At 36.7% G+C, this 20,209-nt stretch overlaps 1 protein-coding gene across 1 annotated transcript; it reads right to left on the bottom strand.

Annotated features, from left to right (window-relative positions):
* Positions 1–17,383: 17,383 nt before the first annotated feature.
* LOC113349067 (coiled-coil domain-containing protein 9-like) lies at positions 17,384–19,979 on the bottom strand. The gene is made up of 2 exons (XM_026592985.1): positions 19,630–19,979; positions 17,384–17,906 (listed from the first exon to the last, which is right to left on the bottom strand). The coding sequence occupies exons 1-2, from the start codon at positions 19,903–19,905 to the stop codon at positions 17,682–17,684; spliced, it is 501 nt and encodes a 166-aa protein (XP_026448770.1). The 5' UTR covers positions 19,906–19,979; the 3' UTR covers positions 17,384–17,681.
* Between the last annotated feature and the right edge of the window lie 230 nt (positions 19,980–20,209).

The raw sequence follows: 20,209 nt of genomic DNA, 5'->3' as shown, positions 1-20,209 counted from the left end.
AAATAAATAAATAAATAAATAAAAAAAAAAAAAATAATAATAATACAAAGAGATTTGAATTTAGGTTGTTATTTCATCAATAAGGCCATGTGGAAGAAAAACATATAGAGAAGTTTCAAACAACAAGGAAATTGAGGAAAAGAGTTACAAATTGTCAAAGTTCTGCGAAGTTCAAGAGTTTATCATCAACAGTTGAAGCCGAAGACGAAGACCGAGAAGATGAAGAAGACGAGCTGAAGACTACGTTTCTATTGGATGTTGTGAGAGTGGTGTTATCGTCATTGCAATCGGATGTGAAGGTGGTAAGTACTCTCATCCTTGCTATAACGGTTGATTTTCTTTCTTAGAGATCATCAGAAAATATTTTTATTTCCCACGATCTTGTGGGGTCTCCAGAAATAATTCGGAAGGTTTCCTTCCCACCATTCAACGTGTGTAGGATTCTCTCTTCATTCCTACCTGCACACATGTGAGACCCATAAAAAAGTTGTTTTATTGAGTGCAATTATCATAGAATCCTTTTAAGTGAGGCAGAAGTCGAGGCGAAATTCTTATTGATCGCTCTCAAACACGCATTCTCTCATTATGGTGTGGTTATTTCTCACTCAAGATTTAAGAATAAATATGTTCTTTGGTGTTTCTAACTTCTTATTACTAGCATGCAGAAACTCTATGTCCTCATAGCTCTTTGGATGCTTGGGAAGATGGAACGCTTTGAAGTTGGAGTAGGTTTTGTGGGTATACCTCTCGTAAGCCCTCATGAGACTATAACTCGTCCACTAGGGACACCTAGGGGTTTAAAGGCCTGTTGCACATGCTGAGTGCAACTGTATCCTCGACGATGTGGAGTTGTTGTATTTTAGATAGTTTGCTCGAGGACTAGCAAAAGCCGAGTGTGGGGGAATTTTATAAGTGCATATTTTACATATATTTGGTGTCAATTTCATGTTAGTAATTGTTGATTTTCTTGCAAATTATTGTATATTACGCTTGTTCTCTCTTATTTGTGTTCTATTAGGTGAATCATCCAAAAGAAATGAATTGGCACTTAGTTGTGCACTAAAACAAGCTAGCTACAAGTGGAGAAGGGACAAAAAGCAAGTGATACTCATTCAATTACAATATTTCTACTTTTCATCTTGAAGAGGACGAAAAGATAAATCCAACGGCGAAAGAACGGAGTCATTTTGATCTCGTATGAAGAAGTTATGAGCAAAACAAGAACTTGGAAAGCTAAAAGAGCAAAATGGTCAATTTATCGGACAAGTGCTATTGACACCCCCAATGTACGATAAAGGGCATCCACTATGTTAAGGGGATATCACCTTCAAGGGAAATGCTAAGCACAGTCCAGTATTTAAAGAGGGAAGCTCAAATTCGAATGGTGTTAAAGACAGGCGCTGGATGTACTCGGGGCTCCCATCTTCAAATTCAAACACACGCGCGTATTTCCTCTTCTTCACGACCAAGTCCTTTGCATGGATATCTCGAGTTGCTGCTGACGATCACGGGAGTACTGACGGATCTGCAGATGATGGAAGCAATGGGGAATGAACTGATGGCAGTGTTGGTGCTCGACCAAAATGAGTGGTTAATGAAGACAAAATAACGGAAGAAGAACTGCTGCCATCATGATCAAAGAATGCTGATGACCATGATCAGCTGACGGATTGGTGTTTACATAATCGTTCTCGAAGTTTTGCTGGAGTTTTATGGATTCTCTCTGAGGTTGAAATGATGAAGTACAACAGAAAGAACACGAAGGGAAACGAGTATTGCTTTGCTTCCATTACCGAAGGAGGAAAGACCTCGGCAAAGAACGAAGAATGGTGTTGATTATCATGATGACTGGTCGTGATAGAATGATGATGATAACTGCTCGAGGTTGAATGAAACCAAGAAGAAGAAATGGAGAAGAGGTGACTGATGATGCTGCCATTCATTATCGGCAGTGGTGATTAATGGAAGATGGTTCGATGGCAGGAATGACGAGAAGCGGTTTGAGCCAGTGGAGTAGAGGGTGTCTGCAGTACTGTTGAGGTTAGAAGTAACGAATAATGAGTTCTCAAATTCAAACAAGATACGGAACTGAGAATCGACTCTGAACTTGGGAGAGAAACTAGAAACAGGGGAGAATCTAGCTTGTTACTATCGTGAATTTTGTGGACTCTGTGGAAGACTTGAGAGGATATTTCCGCGTCTAAGATAAGCAAGGAATCATTGCTACGCGCTGGTGAAGATTGGGTAATCCTTAGAAGTCAAAGCTTGGGCGAGAATTCAGAGTTTTGATAAGTTTTCTTGCTGGAAAACAGTCACCAGGTGAGACTTTTGTCGTTGATTTTGAAGATGAACGGTGGATGATAAACACGAGTATAGGGTTTGAGTCGGCTAAGGAGAGCTGGGTGTTTATCAGATTCGAAATTTCAGCTACAAAAAGCTATAAATAGAGGGTCGAATAGCCAGCAGAACTCATCTCCTCAACCTCAGTTTCACGCTCATAACCTGTTCGTAAAAAGTCTTCACAGAAGCAGAAAGTGTTTATACATGCAACAGTAGCAGAAAGGTTATAGCAACAAGGAGACAGTGGCTGATCTCTTGCAACAGAGGCAACAATAGCTAGAGTTCTTCTACAACAACAGTTTTCTTTCTATGACCTCTATTATGTCTAGCTAATTTACTTATTTGATTGAGGATGAATTCTAAGTACTATATAAGATTTGATTTAGTATATGAATCTGTTTTGATTTCTTCATATGATTATTATTTGTGTTTATTATTAAAAATGAATATGATTGATTGATAGATTGTTTAGGTGGCCAACTGAATATATTTGTTAACTCAATCTAATGCTAATAAGGGTTAGGATATCCGTAATTGTTGAATAATTTCTTACACAAGTAGAGAACGTGAGACCTTGCGGAGGGATTCCGTAAAGCAATCGCGTGTAAACACAACACTAGAAAGTAGACCGAGCGTACTGAGTCTAACTACTAGGATTAAACCTATATTCACAGACCATAAAGCATTCGACTGAATTACATCTTGTAAGCATACCTCAAGGTGGTTCAGACGGATAGACTCTGGCGACTAAGCGTACCTGTTGTCCAGTGGCTTAAGGGATTTTGGAGATAGCTAAGCGTACTTGTTATCTTACGGTTAGTAATAATCTATGATTAATGATGAATGGATGAATATACTACTTTGATGAATATTTAGTTACGAAGAAGGATTCCTCGATCATCTCTCTCCATATTGCTTGCAATCTTAATTAGTTTTCATTGCTTTATTATTTATTTAGCTTTTGAATCTAAAACAAAAACTCCCATTTGTGACATTTTTGACAACTAAACTCCCTGCTCTTCGTGGGAACGATCCTTGCTTCCATTATATTACCAGCTAATTGTGTGGAAATAAGATTATTAATTTGTTGAGCCTACGACACCCATCAATATATTGTGTTGTTCCATAAAGTGTCTTATGTTGAGCACAATCGACTGAGTTATTCATAGCTGAGTTGTTGCTCCGTGAGGTACTTTATGTCGAGCATGAGCAATTAAATTGATTACTCTTTGTGGTTAATTTGATTGTGTATTCCGATTAGATTAATTATGGGTTCTCTTGTGATTAATTTAATTGAGTATTTTTGAGTCTCCATAAGTTCACTTATGTTGAGCATTTCCGATTAAATTAATCATGGGTTCTCTTGTGGTTAATTTATTTGAGTATTTTGGATTCAAATTCATACTTGTATGTGATTTGTTATGTCCAAAGAAATCCTTCTTTTCTTTTGAAATTAAGGTCACTCTTGTTGTTCTTTCAGGAATGACATTATATGGGGGAGAGTTTTTAGTTGAACTTGTGCTTAATTGCAAAATATTTGTGGGAAGTGCAGCTGTGGAATATTATAGGGGTTATCTTGTATCTTTACAAACTCCTTGATGAATGCATTTAGCTTCGGCTATATGATTGCATCTAAATAAGATGATATGTGATTTCTTTTGGTCATGAAATGTCTCTTTCGGAAATTTCATTAGGATCCCGTTTTCGTACCTTTGCCAATTTTATTGACAAAAGGGGGGAGAATTAATATGTAGTTCACACTACAAATACATATGGTTTTCGGATCATTATGTAAGGGGGAGTGGTTTCCATGTGAGATGGAGTATCGACTAAGGGGGAGTGATACATATCACCATAGTATTGTTGTCGAAGTTGTGATACAATTGAACTTTGATACTGTATAATCATACTATGACACTGTATAACAATGATTGAGAACTTTTGTTTTCTCGTTGTTATAGCTACGGATTTTCAACAACGATGATGCTGAACGTACAACCTTTGGGATCATTGGAGTACTTGAAAGTGACGAAGATTTCGAGTAATGTTGAAGATTAGGCATGTGGAATAGGAGCTACAAAAGTTAATTCATTTATTTTTTGTATTCCATATATATTGATAGTTTTGTCACTAAAATTGACAAAGGGGGAGATTGTTAGAGCATTACTCGGTCGAACTCGCATGCGTTGCTATCTCAAGAATGTTTTTCAATGTTAGTGATCAAAACTATAAGTCTTGATTTCTAGTCTACTATAGCTAAGTCTCGGACTAGGATAGAAAGTGTAGTTGATCTCAAGAACTCCATGTCGATCATCATACAAGACGAAGGACTACTCAAGGAACTGGTGGAACTTCAATGACTAAAAGGTATGTGGAAACTTGAACTTATCTATCACTCAAAAGTCTATCTACTCTATCTCCTATCTTGAGACAAAAGTCGTTTTGCTATATAGACTTTGATTATACACATTTGCTATTTCGAGCCGAGTTTATCTCGCCTATCTATTTCTCGAAATATGTGGTTGTAAGCTTTCGCTTTGGCCAAGTTTATCTTTACCTAGTGACGAAAGTCATGTTATGTTTCAAGCACTTTGAAAATTTCCTTGACGAAAAATGGTTTGTGAATAACAACTATATAACGTCCTCTAAGAATGTTTCAATGCTTGAAATGAGAGTTTAGATCATATAAACAATGATGGATACAAGCGTTGTGTGGCAACACATATATGTATAAGTCCTTTTTCCTTGAACCGAAGTTTGCAAACTTTGTTGATCAAGAGAACTGGAACAAGATCCGTGAACTCAGTCTGCGAACTGGCGGAAGTTCTCAACCCGAGAAAATCTGCTGGAGTTTGAGAACTCCTTCCGGGAACTTAAGTCCGGGAACTAAGTCTGCGAACTTAAGTTGGTTATATCTAAAGACGATTGTTTGTGAATTTATCTATTTTAACTAAGGAATGAAAATTGCAAACCGTGGCTATAAAGTTCATGAACCGATTCGAGTGAATCAAATCGTTTTTGCTTCGATTGTGTCTTGTGTAGTTACATAAGATTTTCTTGCAATTGAACAACTCTCTTAACTAGTTCATTTGAGTCAATTGAACTAGTTATGGTGAAGAAGAACATGGTTGATATGAAAGTGATCATATGGCTAACCATTTGGTTTGAAAGACTATATAAGGGAGAACTCTAGCAACTGGGAAACCTAATCCCCACACCTCATGTGTGATACTAGTTGTATTAGCTAGAATCAATTATTTTTTAACCTTTGGTTTCTTCTTAAAAACCAGGTTAACGACTTAAAGACTTTATTGGGATTGTGAAGCCAGACCGATACTAGTTTCTCGTAGTTGTGTGATCTGATCTTGCTGATTCTATCGTTTTGAGTACAATCGTAACGATTGGCTTGAGATTTATATCTCCGATAGGAAAGATAGAAAAGTAGTCACAAACATCTTCGTCTCATCGTTTGTGATTCCAAAATATCTTCTTTCGCCGCGTCGATTAAGATTGTTGTGAAGTGATTGATAATACTAGGTTGTTCTTCGGGAATATAAGTCCGGGTTATCAATTGGTTCATGTTCACCTTGATTTATCAAAAGACGGAACAAAACTTGTAGGTTTATCTGTGGATGACAGGTTTATCTATTTTGTAGACTTTTCTGTGTGATACAGATTTGTTTATTAAAGTCTTTGACTTTGGGTCGTAGCAACTCTTAGTTGTGGGTGAGATCAGCTAAGCGAATAAAGTGCATAGTATCCTGCTGGGATCATATACGTAAGGAGCGCAACTTTACCTTGAATCAGTGTGAGATTGATTTGGGTTCAACTACAGTCCAGACCGAAGTTAGTTTGTAGTAGGCTAGTGTCTATAGCGTCTTAATACAGTGTGGTGTTCAATCTGGACTAAGTACCGGGTTTTTTCTGCATTTTCGGTTTCCTCGTTAACAAAATTATGGTGTCTGTGTTATTTATATTCCGCATTATATTTTGTTATATAATTGAAATATCACAGGTTGTGCGTTTGAATCAATCAATTGGAAATCCGACCTTTGGTTGTTGATTGAAATTGATTGATCCTTGAACATTGGTCTTTGGTACCGTTCAAGTGATTTCTCTTGTATTCAATTAGGCTCGCAGATTTCTATTTGCTTGAGAAAGAATTGAATCAAGAAAGAGAAATATAACTCTTTGATATACTTTATTAAGATTGAGTCTAGTTGATTCTCTTGAAAGTATATTGGAGTTTGTCCATACAGATTGTTAATAGAAATATTGGGTGAGGTTGTTAGATCCCCGCTTTTTCAAAACTGATATTCATTATGAGAATGGGTAAATGCATATAATCATTATTAGGTGGGATATAAACTTTCATTTTGCATTTTTTACTCTACGTCTACGAAACATCATTCGACAAATTTTCTAAAACTAATGAAATTATTAGTTATGGCTTGGTCGGTGATAAAAATTCTTAGCCGTATAAGTTTTCATTCAAGTTACAGCTAGTAGTCCGTTATCTGTTAGTGGTACATTAGGGAAAAATAAGCTTACAACTAGAAAATTGTTATTCGACTTCAAGTACGGCTATGGTTAGATCTGGTCAGGTTTTTGTTTTGTTAATTTTGTTCAGGAATATATTTCAAGAAGAATACGTATTTTGGTAAAATTTTAATTTAAAGGAAAATTTAAACATTTGATAACCATTAAGACACTTCTTATAGCGCGTTTGGGGTACCAGAAGTGCTTTTTCTTCTCCAGAAGTAGAAGTCAGGAGCAATAGTCAGAAGCAAAAACATTTTGCTTCACAAAAAATTTTTAGTTGTTTTCTTCAGGAAGTCATTCTAAAATTGTGTACCTAAACTAACTTCTGACGTTTTTGCTTCCAGAAATCAAAAAGTAAATTCTGATGTGTATCCAAACAACCTCTTAGGCTGACTCTTACGGAGGAGATAGGTGTACACATGTACAGTGTCGCCACATAAGGTTGAGGGAATGTCTAAGTCTTATAAAGCCATAGGGAAGTTTCCAATATATAAAATGGTCCCGCATATATTAATATTCAATTGAGATAAATATTTGGGCAAGGACTAAATTCTCGTTTTTAGAATTTTATGATTTTAAATCCATATAATGGTCCCATATTAGGTTTAATTATTAATTATCAAATAGAAAATGATCAGGGAATAATCCGTAAAGGGAATTTTGATAAAGTACCCCGATATATGGATACCCACTAAAAAATGCCCCTGTTTTTTTTAAAACTTGTTAAACTACCCTTACTGTCTATTTTTACATCTTCGGCCCACATATCGAGTCCACAGTCTTTTACCCAGTCAAAAAAATGAGTCAAATTACCTCCCTATCCAATCATATTTAACTACCCTAATACAATACGCCTCCATTCATTCATTCATTCCTTGCTTCTCTTTCTCTTTCTTTTGGAAGCAGTAAGAAAAAGAGACGCCGCCTTCAGTTTTCTTCATCTCCGCCGGTTAATACAGATGTTAGAGAAGAAATCGTAAACAAAGAGATGTTAGAAAAAATTATGAATAAATTTTTGATTAGGGTTCTTGTGTTCTTGGATTTTTTTTTAATTTAGGGATCTTGTGTTCTTCATGAGATTAAATTTTTCTGATTCTGTGTATTTAAGTTTTTTTTCTTTTTTGATTTGATTAAATTGATTCAACTTAAGATATGGGTTTGTATTAATTTGTGCGTGCATGTTTGTTTTGAACCTGAATCGATTCAATTGTTTAATTAGGGTTTGTATGATTCAATTTGAGGATTTCACTGTATTAGGGTTCTTGAGATATTTAGGGGGTCTGTGATGCAGTGAAGTGGAGAGCTTCAAAAAAAAAAAGATTTTTTTTGGGTTCTTAAATCTCAAAGTTCGACAGAGAATGTTCCTCGTGAGGGTTTGTGTTGGGGGGGGGGGGGGGGGGGGGGGGGGGGGGGTTCTGTGTTGGGATTTTGGTACTTGTGAATTTGATTAATACGATTACAAGATTGGAAGAAGGGTTTGGTGGAATTAAAAGACGGTTGCTGCTAATGTTGAAAGGAACATAGTTGCAAGAATTTGTTACTGCCATGAACGAGGAAGAATTCATGGATCTGTTAGAGGTGTTGGACAGTGGATATTGTTGCATCTGTGATGAAATCATGGAGGAAATTGAGGGTAGAATTAATATTGGTTTGTTGGAAATGGTCGAGATAAGGGTTTGAGAGAAGAAATTGATGATTAATCTGAGAGAATTACATAATTTTAGAAGTTAGAGTTTTGGTGTTCTTGAGATACTAGAAGGAATATTTGTTGTTGTGTCGATTTGGAAAAGAAATGGATTTGCACCTGTAATTAGATGAGATATATGTTTTAGTTTTGTTTCTTTTCTTATTCTTTTTGGAAATTTGGAGATCAATTTCAATCTTTGGAGGTAATATGAGCTGATGTTGAATTTCTGATAGCTCTAATTGTTTTGATTGTGGCGATTGGAACCTGTTTATGGATTTGAAGCGATGAAGAAAAGTATGGAGCCATCGTGACGCGACTTTGTGCAAATGGCCTTGACTCGACTCGACTCATGTTTCAAATCGGTGATTCAAGTGGGATCATATCTACTCGGTAGGAAGGGCTTTCCAGCCTTTTTGACGCTGCCACCTAAGCGTTAATGTCTACTAACTGCCGTTTACCGTTTTTTGAATAAAACGGTCAAGGGAAGGGAACTTTAACAAATTTCTATAAAACTGGGGCATTTTTTAGTGTAATGTGAAAAGTAAGGGTACTTTATCAAAAATCCCTTAATGAAAATCAAAAAGATCAATATAAAAGACACTCACCTTGAAGTTCCACTCTTTATAAATAGGTCAAAGTTGAAAACCTTTTGAAAAACGGGGGTCTAACAACCACACCCAATATTTCACTTAGCAATCTGTATGGACTAACTCCATTATACTTTCAAGAGAATCAACTAGACAGTCAGACTCAATCTTAAGAAAAGTATATCAAACTATTATATCTCTCTTTCTCAATTCAATCTACAATCAAACAAATAGGAATTTGCGAACCCGATTGAATATAAGAAATAACTTGGACGGTATCAAAAACCAATATCTAACTATCGATCAATTTAATCAACAACCAAAGGTTGGATTCACAATTGATTGAACTTATGCACAACCTGTGATATTTTAATTATATAAACAAATATAATGCGAAAAAGAAATAACACAGACACCAGAAATTTTGTTAACGAGTAAACCGCAAATGCAGAAAGACCCCAGGACCTAGTCCATATTTGAACACCACACTGTATTAAGCCGTACAGACACTAGCCTACTCCAATTTAACTTCGGACTGGAATGTAGTTGAGCCCTAGCCAATCTCGCGATGATCAAGGTACATTTGCGTTCCTTACACCTTTAAAACCACGCCGGATTCTGCGCACTTGATTCCCTTAGCTGATCTCACCCACAACTAAGAGTTGCTACGACCCAAAGTCGAAGACTTGGTGAACCAATCTGTCTCACACAGAAAAGTCTATTGAATAGATAAATCTGTCTCCCAAAGATATACCCATGAGTTTTGTCCTGTCTTTTGATAAATCAAGGTGAACATGAACCAATTGATACACCTGACTTATATTCCCGAAGAACAACATAGTAATATCAATCACCTCACAATAATCTTAATCGTATGGTATCGAAACAAGATATTGTGGAATCACAAACGATGAGACGAAGATGTTTGTGACTAATTTTTATCTTGTCTATCAGAGATTAAATCTCGATCAAATCTTAGTGAAGATAGTACTCAATCACGATAGAAAACAACAAGATCAGAACATGCAACTACATAGAAAATATTTGGGTCTGGCTTCACAATCCCAATGAAGTCTTCAAGTCGTTAACCTATTGGGTTTTGGAAAAACCTAAGGTTAAAGGAGAATTGACTCTAGTCTCAACTACTATCATAAATGAGGTGTGGGGATTAGGTTTTCCAGTTGCTAGAGTTCTCCCTTATATACTCTTCAAATCAGGGTTTGCGATCAATGTTACCTTGGTAACAAAGCATTCAATATTCATCGTTAGATGAAAACCTGATTAGACTCAAGCTAATATCTTTCAACCGTTAGATCGAATTTATCTTGTTACACACAAATGAAAAATGACTTCATTTAGATATGAGTAACCGTACCTAAACGTGTCCACCTTGTTGGCTCAAACATAGTTAACCGAAGTTAGCCATATGAACACTTTCATATCAACCATATTCATCTTAACCATAACTAATTCAAATGAAACTAGTTCTCGAGTTGTTCAATTGTTTTTATTCTCATAGAAGTATACAAGACACAATTGAAGCAAAATCGATTTTGATTCACTCGAATCAATTCATGAACATTATAGCCACGGTTTGCAAAAGATTGCATTCCTTAATATATAAATGTATTAGTTCATGAATAAATCGATTTTAGAACATAACCTACTCACGTATGCAAACGGGTACGCATACCTAAGTAGCCGGACTTAGTTTGGGTTTGCCAGTATGCCAACGGGTACGCATACCTTCCAAACTCAGTTGAATTTCCGAAACTTGAACCTCACGCCAGTACGCATACTGGTACGCATACTAAGTTCCCGGAATTTTATTAACCAACCAGTACACGTACTATGGTTCCCGGACTTGGAATAACATGCAACAGTTAGCACACAAGTACGCATACTGTGCTATATCCAATCATGGTTATTTGTTCTAAACTCGCATTTTAATCATTGAAACATTATTAGAAGACGACATTAGCTGTCTCGCACGAACTATTTGCTTCAAAGCAATTTTCAAGTGATCGAATGATCAATACGAAACATTCTGAGTCTACATCAAATGACTATCTCACACAAATCATGTAAGATGTTACAAGGCAATTTTCACATGATCATCTTTTGACTTTCGTCAAGAATATAAGATGAACTTGGCTAAAGTGAAAGCTTAACAACACATATTTCGAGAAATATGTAAGCGAGTTAAACTCAGCTCGAAATATCAAATGTGTATAATTGAAGTCTATATAGCTATACGACTTTTGTCTCAAATATGAGATAGGGTAGATAGGATTTTGAGTGATAGATGAGTTCAAGTCTCCACATACCTTTTGTTGATGAAGTTCCACAAGACCCCCTTAGTAGTTCTTCGTCTTCAATTGATGAACGCCGGGAAGTCTAATACTCAACTACGCTTACTATCCTAATCCGAGACTTACCTATAAGTAGATTAGAAATCAAAAATTATAGTGTTGACAACTAAACTTGAAAAACAAGCTTAAGATAGCAACGCTTGCGAGTTCGACCGAGCAGTGCTCTAACACCATTGACAATATTATAGAAAAATGGAACAAAGGATTAAAACATGGCTTGGAGAAATATTGTCTCAACCAAGTAAAATTGTGTTGGGAAATCAATTCTTTCAAGCATGCCCATCTTCAGCATGGGCTGTTTTGTCCTGCCTAAAAAAATAACTAAAAGAATAAATGATATTCAGAGGGATTTCTGGCGGGGCAAGCACACAAATGCCAAGGGAATATACATAAAATATTTTGACTTCTTATGCAATCCAACAGAACATGGAGGACTAGGCTTTAAAGAAGCAAACAAGGTGAATCAGGCAATGATTAGTAGGATAGCTTGGAGATTAGTTAGTCGACCAGATGACCTGTGGGAAAAAAAATACTAAAAGGAAAATATTTCAAAAAGTCGGGAGTTTTACACTCTAAGAAAAAATATAAGGCCTCTTGGATATGAAAGTGTATCCTAAAAGGTATTGAACATATTAAAAAATACAGCATCTGGGAAGTGGGTGATGGAACCTCTATAAACATATGGGAGGATAGGTGGCTTCCAGCTAGGAAGGAGATCTTAGCTAACTCTGTCACCAGAAGAAACACTAATATAACACTTGTATCTGAGTTAATCAACTCGGACACTAAAAAGTGGAACATGGACACATTACAATTTATTTTCGATAACTCCGTAGTGCAGGAAATTATAAACATCATAATTTACACAACAAAATAAGGATTTCTGAAGTAATATAACCTGAGATGGACTCAGACAAAAAATGGAGAGTTTTCTGTCAAGTCACTGTACTCTAAACTCTTATACCCCTCCAATCGGGTCTCAAAAAGTTTTGGAGAGGTTTATGGAGCATGGAAACTTCATAGAGAATAAATTTGTTCATCTGGAAGTTCCTACAAGATGCACTACCAACTAATCAGAAGCTGGGTTCAGTTTTGGATGTGGACAACAAATGTGCATTCTGCCAAAATGCCGTGGAATCTGTTTATCACTTATCTTTTGATTGTGACTATGCTAATGTTGTCTGGAATTTATCTCATACGCCTATCCAGGGAGTACACTCAAACTCCAATACTTCTGCTAAGACTTTCTTAGACAAATATAATCAATGGAGAACAAGAGATCTTAACACAGTTTTTATGGCACTTGCAGCTACCAAATATTGGTTTATATGAAAAGAAAGGTGTATTAGAGTTTTTGAAAACAAAGATAGGTCACCGGAACAACTGGCCTTAGATATCTCTAGACACTATGCAAACTGGCATCCTGATAACCTAGCTAGGATGACAACGACTGACTGCAGGAAACACAAACCAAATATTGTTTGGGAATTACCAGTCACCAACACATATAAATTAACTGTGATGCATCCTGGTTACCTGAAATTAACTGTGATAACCTAGCTAGGATGACAACGACAGACTGCAGGAATCAGAAACCAAATATTGTTTGGGAATTACCAGTTACAAACACATATAAATTAACTGTGATGCATCCTGGTTACCTGAAATTACAAATGTTGGTTTTGGCTTTATTTTCGAAATTGGACAAGCATTTTTCAAGCAACTGAAATGGGAAGATGCAGGACCTGCTCAGCTGAAGAAGCAGAAGCTGTAGCTTTGCTACAAGCTACTAAGTGGACCAACACATATAATGTTCAAAATCTGGTGATAGAAGGGGACAATCAAGCTACAATTTGGTATTTACAAGGAGAGGAATCATCAATCAATTGGCAATTCTAGCTATTTTGGAGGAAGTTAAATTATTAGCTGCACGACTACTTTCTTTTTTAGGTTTTCAATATGTAGGTAAAAGAGCAAACAAGGTAGCAGACTTGCTGGAAAAATAGGGAAGAAAAAAAATCAAGATGCAACTTCTTGGAGTAGTCATACACCTAGATTTTAAATTCCTGCAATCGCTTTTGACAATGTCAAAGATTATGATATATGTAATTTAAATAATAACAACTTTGTAGCTTCTACTGCCAATGTCAATCCAAAAGATTCAGCCATCAGACGAGCTACTCATAATGAGTTAGTCTCAAATGAGACTGAATCCGCAGATTAACAGAGGCTTTCTGCAATTTATTTTTTATTTTTTTAAAAAAGGATCAAATTCTCGCTTTCCATTTTTTTTGGGAGAAGATCCAAACCTCACAAGTGTCAAACTCCCCTTTAAGCTGCCCTGCTTTCGAGCAGAGGGAAAGGAAAATAAAACTTAGACGACGGTTTTACGTTCCCGACGTCCCACCAAATTTCTCCTTAAGAATCGTCCTTACTCACATCTAGAGTCACCTAGACGGTATAATCCTAGAGGAACCTTCAACGAATTCTGAGGAGACCTCAAACTGGTTTCCGCGGGTTGAATCCCCGAGTTATACCGATTACTAAGTGAGAGAGTGGGGTGGGACCCACACTAAACCCACCCCTACTAAACCAGCTGTATGACCCACCCCACTATCTCACTCGATATAACTCCTAGGATGTGTAGCACTTCCGGTTTCCAAATCTTTTTTGATCATCAAATTAAGAATCTCTTTTTTTCCAAATTAAGAACCACCGATCGAAGGAGTTTATATGCAACACAACTCCCGGAAGTACAGGATACAAAAGTCTTTATATAAATAACACCCCCACCTACGCGCATCGAGGAGGGTAGTGTTTTTTGCGTCTTATTTCGTTGGCTAGGGTTTTCTGCTCTCTTTCGTTCTTCCAATCACAGATCGAATCATGTCTTCCAAGCAAGGTAAAATTCTTGAAATCAACTATCAATCTATGATGTTTCTGATAAAAAACCCTTTGATTTGATTTGGAAAATTGTTTGTTTGTAGGTGGAAAAGCTAAGCCTTTGAAGCAACCCAAGGCACAACAGAAAGAATATGATGAGGTATAAATCTATACTTTCTTGTCTTTCTGATTTATTGTATGATTTTCTTGTCTGTTTGATCAATCGATATATGATGATTTTTTTTAATTTATTTATCATGAGTTTAAAATTATTAGGGTTTGATTTTAGTAGCTGATTCGAATATATGGGAAAGTTATTTAATGATTCTTTCGTATGGGTTTTATTGAATTCCGATATGGTGCTTTCACCAAAAAAAAAAAATTAGGGTTTTTTTGTTTGTTATTAATATCCTAGCTCCTTAAATTGCCTGGATTAATAATGAAACCAGGTTGATAGAGTTTTAAGATGTGGATCCACTTGATATGATAGATATGACAAGTTAAGTTATAAAAAGCTGTCAAGGGATTTTTAGAGATCCCTTTCCTTTCCTTCTTGGCCATAATATCTTGAAGTTAGTACAGTAATTGTTTTATGATGCGAAGCCTGACCATTCTGTTACCATCAAGAAATCCATCCACATGTAATCCGCTCTATGTTCTTCAACCTTTGAAATCTGAAATAGTTGAATCTGACTGTGAACTTTAACATGCCTATTACACATCATTGGGGTATTGATTTCCTGTATGTTCTCACCACTGTCAATCCACTTTCAAAACTGGAAACCGTCTTTTGACCTTTTTATTTTACATATAGCACCATAAAACGCTTGATCGAATTCTCAAGTAGGAAGGTCTCTGACATTTTTCATTATTATTGTCTCTCTTTGCAGACTGACTTAGCAAATCTTCAGAAGAAGAAAGAAGAGGAAAAGGTAACCTTTCAACTTATATAGCTTGCATGATTAAGCTTTATGTTAGTATTTGCCAAAGAACTATCTTGAGTATTAACATTTGTTGCTTTGAACAGGCACTCAAGGAGCTGAGGACCAAGGCACAGAAGGGTGGTGCTTTAGGTGGTGCTGGACTGAAGAAGAGTGGAAAGAAATGAGTGTTCGTGACTAGTAATATGCACTGTAACAGGGCTATTTTATCTTGCATCCATCCGCAAGTTTTTGTGATGATAATTCCATACTAGTAGTTTCTATGGTCTGAGACATCAGTGAATGGATGAATCTACTTCTAAGTCTTGTATATGACTTAAATATGACATAATTGTCCTTCTTGTTGTGTGCTGTTGCTCTTTTGATTATTTTTAGTTTCATCTGTTCATTATCCAACAAGTTCATGCTTGCTCTTTTATATGAAAACCCTCATGTTTAGCTGCTAAATCTGCTAAGGTTTGACAGTCATCTAAAATAGTGCAAAGTTGTGATTTTTATTCTCAAAATAGGTGATTGCATTCTTTGCGTGCATTAGTTAAGCCCAGTGTTATTAGTATCCTTGTCCAAGGAAGCATAACAATACAGAATGGAGCAATTTTCCGGAAACTCATTATTACAGCAATAGAATCTGGAATATGGGACGGTAGGGTTGTATGTGCATCTTTAATCTCCATCCCAGCTATTAGAGCATCTCCAACGGGACATTGTGAAGTCCCTATTTTAACGGCCACATAAGATTTTTGTTTCTTTTCTTAAAAATTCATCTCCAACGGGAAGTTTAAAAGAGGATGTGAGGATTATGCGGTTGGATTCACATCCTCTTGTTTCAGAGGTTCACTTAGAGGATGTAGGAAACCTAGTCAACATAATCTATGGTTATAATTACAGAATCTAATAACTACTTTTTATATCAATTGTTTAAAAAACTTCCATCCGGAGTAAAGATAATTATAGTCGGAGAAGGTTTCAGGGTCGAGATCGTCTGTGCCACTGCTTGTGTGTGCCCTATGTGCCATACCAATAGAAACACGCCACATCATTCCTCTCATTAACCATGACTAACTAAATAGATTTTCTATTTATACAACACTAATCGATTAGGAAAGATAATTAATTAGTTAAAGAAGATATTACAAATCCAAGAGAAAATACCGTGTTTCTATTGGTGTGGCACATAGGGCACACCCAAGCATTGGCACAGACGATCTGTACCCCTTCACAACGGATTAACATTGGAGATGCTCTTAGTCTCGGAGCATAATTTGCGGTATTTAGAGGAAAATTTAAAGCATCTATCACGCCAAATGCACCAAGCTTTAGTGAGTATAGATTGCTCGACTGTGAGACTTCGATCACCGACTAGCCATTTTGGCCCATACAGTGCCAAGGACAGTTCAAGAAAATATGCTCAGCCGTTTCAGTTGAGTTAGTATGACACTAACAACATGGTCCAGGGTATTGACATATTGAGATGAATATTTTCCATGGATTTCTGGGAGAACAAGTTTGAAGATCTTTGTAAGAAGTTTGGAGGGATGAAGATTCTGTATATAGTTCAATTTCCTGCAAGGGACTTGTAAAAAGATTTAACAGTGAAATTATCGTTATTAGTGTGAGACCAAATGAGTCTATACTAGGGATCCTAGTATTTATGACATTCTGTGCATTCTCTAGTGAAGAAAGCCTCGACTAGCTCAACATTCCAACTCCTAATTTGGGGGTCAATGAAGTCCGCAACAAGCATTTGAGGGCTTGGATAATGGTTACACAGAGGCAGAGTACCATCAGGAACCCAGTTGTCAGTGAAAGCAAACATACTAAGACCATTCCTGATTATGTCTAGTCCATTCCCATTTAGACCAACAGAATTATCCCTAGTTATGTCTAGTCCATTCCCATTTAGACCAACAAAAACACATAATGTAAGGGGCCTGCTTTCTAACCCGGACAGAGTTTAGGTAATCCACACTTCTTATGGCTTCTAGACCATTAGCTAAGCTATTAAGCTAATTTAACGAAACAATAACAGAGTGAGACCACATAACGACTTTATTTCTTACTAATTCTCATATTACTCGGCTATATAATCCTTCAAAAACAGAACTGAACATTCTTTAACAAACTACCCCTTCGTGGAGCCTTACTAACCACCCCAAATTACAAGCTCACAAACGTCACAGCAGGCGGTTACTGTGTCCTAACAGGCTCCAACTATCATTAAACAACAGATAACAACACTACGTTTAACTGGGTTTACCGCAGCATACTGGCGCTGAAAAAATGGTGAAAGGGATCAACTGATTAGCAATATAAATGTTAAAAGAAAACCTCAAGGCCACCAATCCTTCATAAAATGCTGCATCCTTGATTGCTTTTCAGGTTCTTCCTCCCCATTTTCTTCACCTTCTTCACCTTCTTCTTCCTCCTTCTTTTCTTCTTCTTCCTCATCTTCTTCTGGAGGATCTGCTGGCAATGGTGGTGGCAAAGGTGTTTTCATCGGGCTGAACTGTGGAAAGATATCCGGTCTTCGTCCAGGTCTAGGCCTTTCCCATTCCTGCCATATGAGAGCAAAGCAATTCAAATCAGTTTACATCACATCACGTGAATGACTCAACTCATGCATAACTGACTGCAATATTTCTGTCCCGACTGACTGCAATATTTCTGTCCCATACCACTGATGCACACTGGAACTGTGCTTACCTCAAAATCATGCACTTCCACTAAGAATATCTATGAAGTACATCGTATAAAAACTATCGACTGAATGGTCAGGTTCCATTACTCAACAGGCAGCAATATTTCCATCCATGGCTTCGTAAGAGCTCAGATCTTCCACCCATCCCCATTGAGCCATCACTTATATTAACAATATATCTTACAAAATTTTGGAAATAGTTTCTGATTTATAACAGGAAAACTAAAACAACAAAATCACGAGCCACTGAGAAGTCAGTCTGAAACTTTGAAAAACCACACCTTGTCCAATAATGCTATTCCATTTCTGTTTTAATGCTTGTGGAAGTTACTTGAATCATATTATGGCATGCAACACTGGTGCTTTCGTGTGTTACAATAAAGTTACTATGGTTCAAATGATATTGATCATAAAAAAGACAAACAACTAGCGACCAACTCAAAGGGTTGAGGACATTCAAAATGGAGCTACAAAGGGGTGCCAGCAATTATCACCGACGACAAAGCCATAAAAGAATGCAAAGGATCACAGTGAGCGTAGTGATTCAGCTGGCGGTTACTTGTTTTGTAATCTAAACACACATGAGCCCTGGTGATTAGACAGTACCAACGCATTACAAATTTTTGAGTTTGGTAAACATTACAATTTTTTGAGTTTGGTCAAGTATGGGTTATGATCCTACTTATCCCACATTTACTCTCAATCTCTGAAACAACATGGTATTGAGTCACTTATTGGACTGTCAACGGGGCTACAGACCATGACCTCGTACAATTCTGGTCTGTAGCCCCGTTGACAGTCTAATAAGTGACTCAGTACCATGTTGTTTCAGAGATTGAAAGAGAGAGAGAAAATTAGACTGTGAAAGAGAGAGAAAATTACACATGCACTGCCACACTATAATCACAGTAAGTCATGCATAAACCCTCCAGAACCACTTTTGTTCTTAAGCCCTTGAAAATTCTCAACCAGCTGTTTCAATCAATACTACTATCCTCCACGAAAATGTATAAGTTTGTAGGCGAAACTCGTCATTCTGATTACATATCATTAACTGAGCTACAAGGACAGGTTTATATGTCTCAAACAACCAGCGTTATTCTTGTTTTTAGTTTCATCCCCATCCATACCAATGCGCCCAAGGTAGATGGAGCATGGGATTCGCAGACTAGCTAAGGAGACTGGGAATTAAGAGGTGTAATAAAAAGAGATGACCCCAAACTCAAATCTACTGTCACCTGAAGCTAGTGTTACTGTCACCTGAAGCTAGAGTGTGAAATATAGAAACTGAATACCTTCACGGAGTTATCTATAAAACTGAATACCTTCACGGAGTAATCAAATTTACCCATTAATATATAACCCCAAACAATTCCAATTTTTTCAGTGTACATAAGTCGGATTCAAAACAAATTGAAACTTTTCCATAAACCCTAAAATTTAGGCTAATAAGTGAGACTAATTCTGTTAATCATAATTCTTTCAAAGCTAAAGTAATTACAGATTAACAAAATACCCTAATTTATCAATCAATTCTTATAAGCAATAATCCAATTAACTTAAGTGTATAGGGACTTACAATTGGAAAATCAAGAGGAGATCTCCGAGTCATCTTCTCTTCATCAGGAGCCATACATACAACTTGTAATTTCCTTCTATGAGATTTCAATGGCTGTAGTCTGTGTGAAACTATCGAACCCAATCTATAACCACTTGATAGATGTTCGCAAAGATTAAAATTACTTGATGATGACGATGAAGTTGATGCAGCCGCCATTCTTGGCGCAGTCGCCGTTCGTGTGGAAGCTGAAGAAAGAGGTGATAATGAAGATGATGAGAGGCACAGCGTCGCCATTTTTTCTCACTCTCTCTACACCAACCGACCTCAGAGAGAAAAGGCTAAGAGCGGATTGCCCGTTCGTTGGATATAATTTGGTTCAGTATTTGAGTCCACAATTGTACTCATGGGTATCCGTTTATCAATGGGGAAATTTCTTGATTGGGCCCATATAGTTATTTATATGTAGGCCTATGTTCCAAAGGTGTGTAGAAATTGATAGAAACTGAAATCCATCTTTATCATTTATCAGAGAAAGAAAACAAAATCAGAGAAAAAACAAAATCAGTTATCGGCATCTCTTATTGGTGAAGAGAGATCA

The sequence above is a fragment of the Papaver somniferum genome, chromosome 2, assembly GCF_003573695.1.
Source record: "Papaver somniferum cultivar HN1 chromosome 2, ASM357369v1, whole genome shotgun sequence".
In the NCBI taxonomy this organism is placed as follows: Eukaryota; Viridiplantae; Streptophyta; class Magnoliopsida; order Ranunculales; family Papaveraceae; genus Papaver; species Papaver somniferum.
Note: the sequence above shows the minus strand (reverse complement) of the source record. Positions and strands in the feature narration are given on the sequence as shown.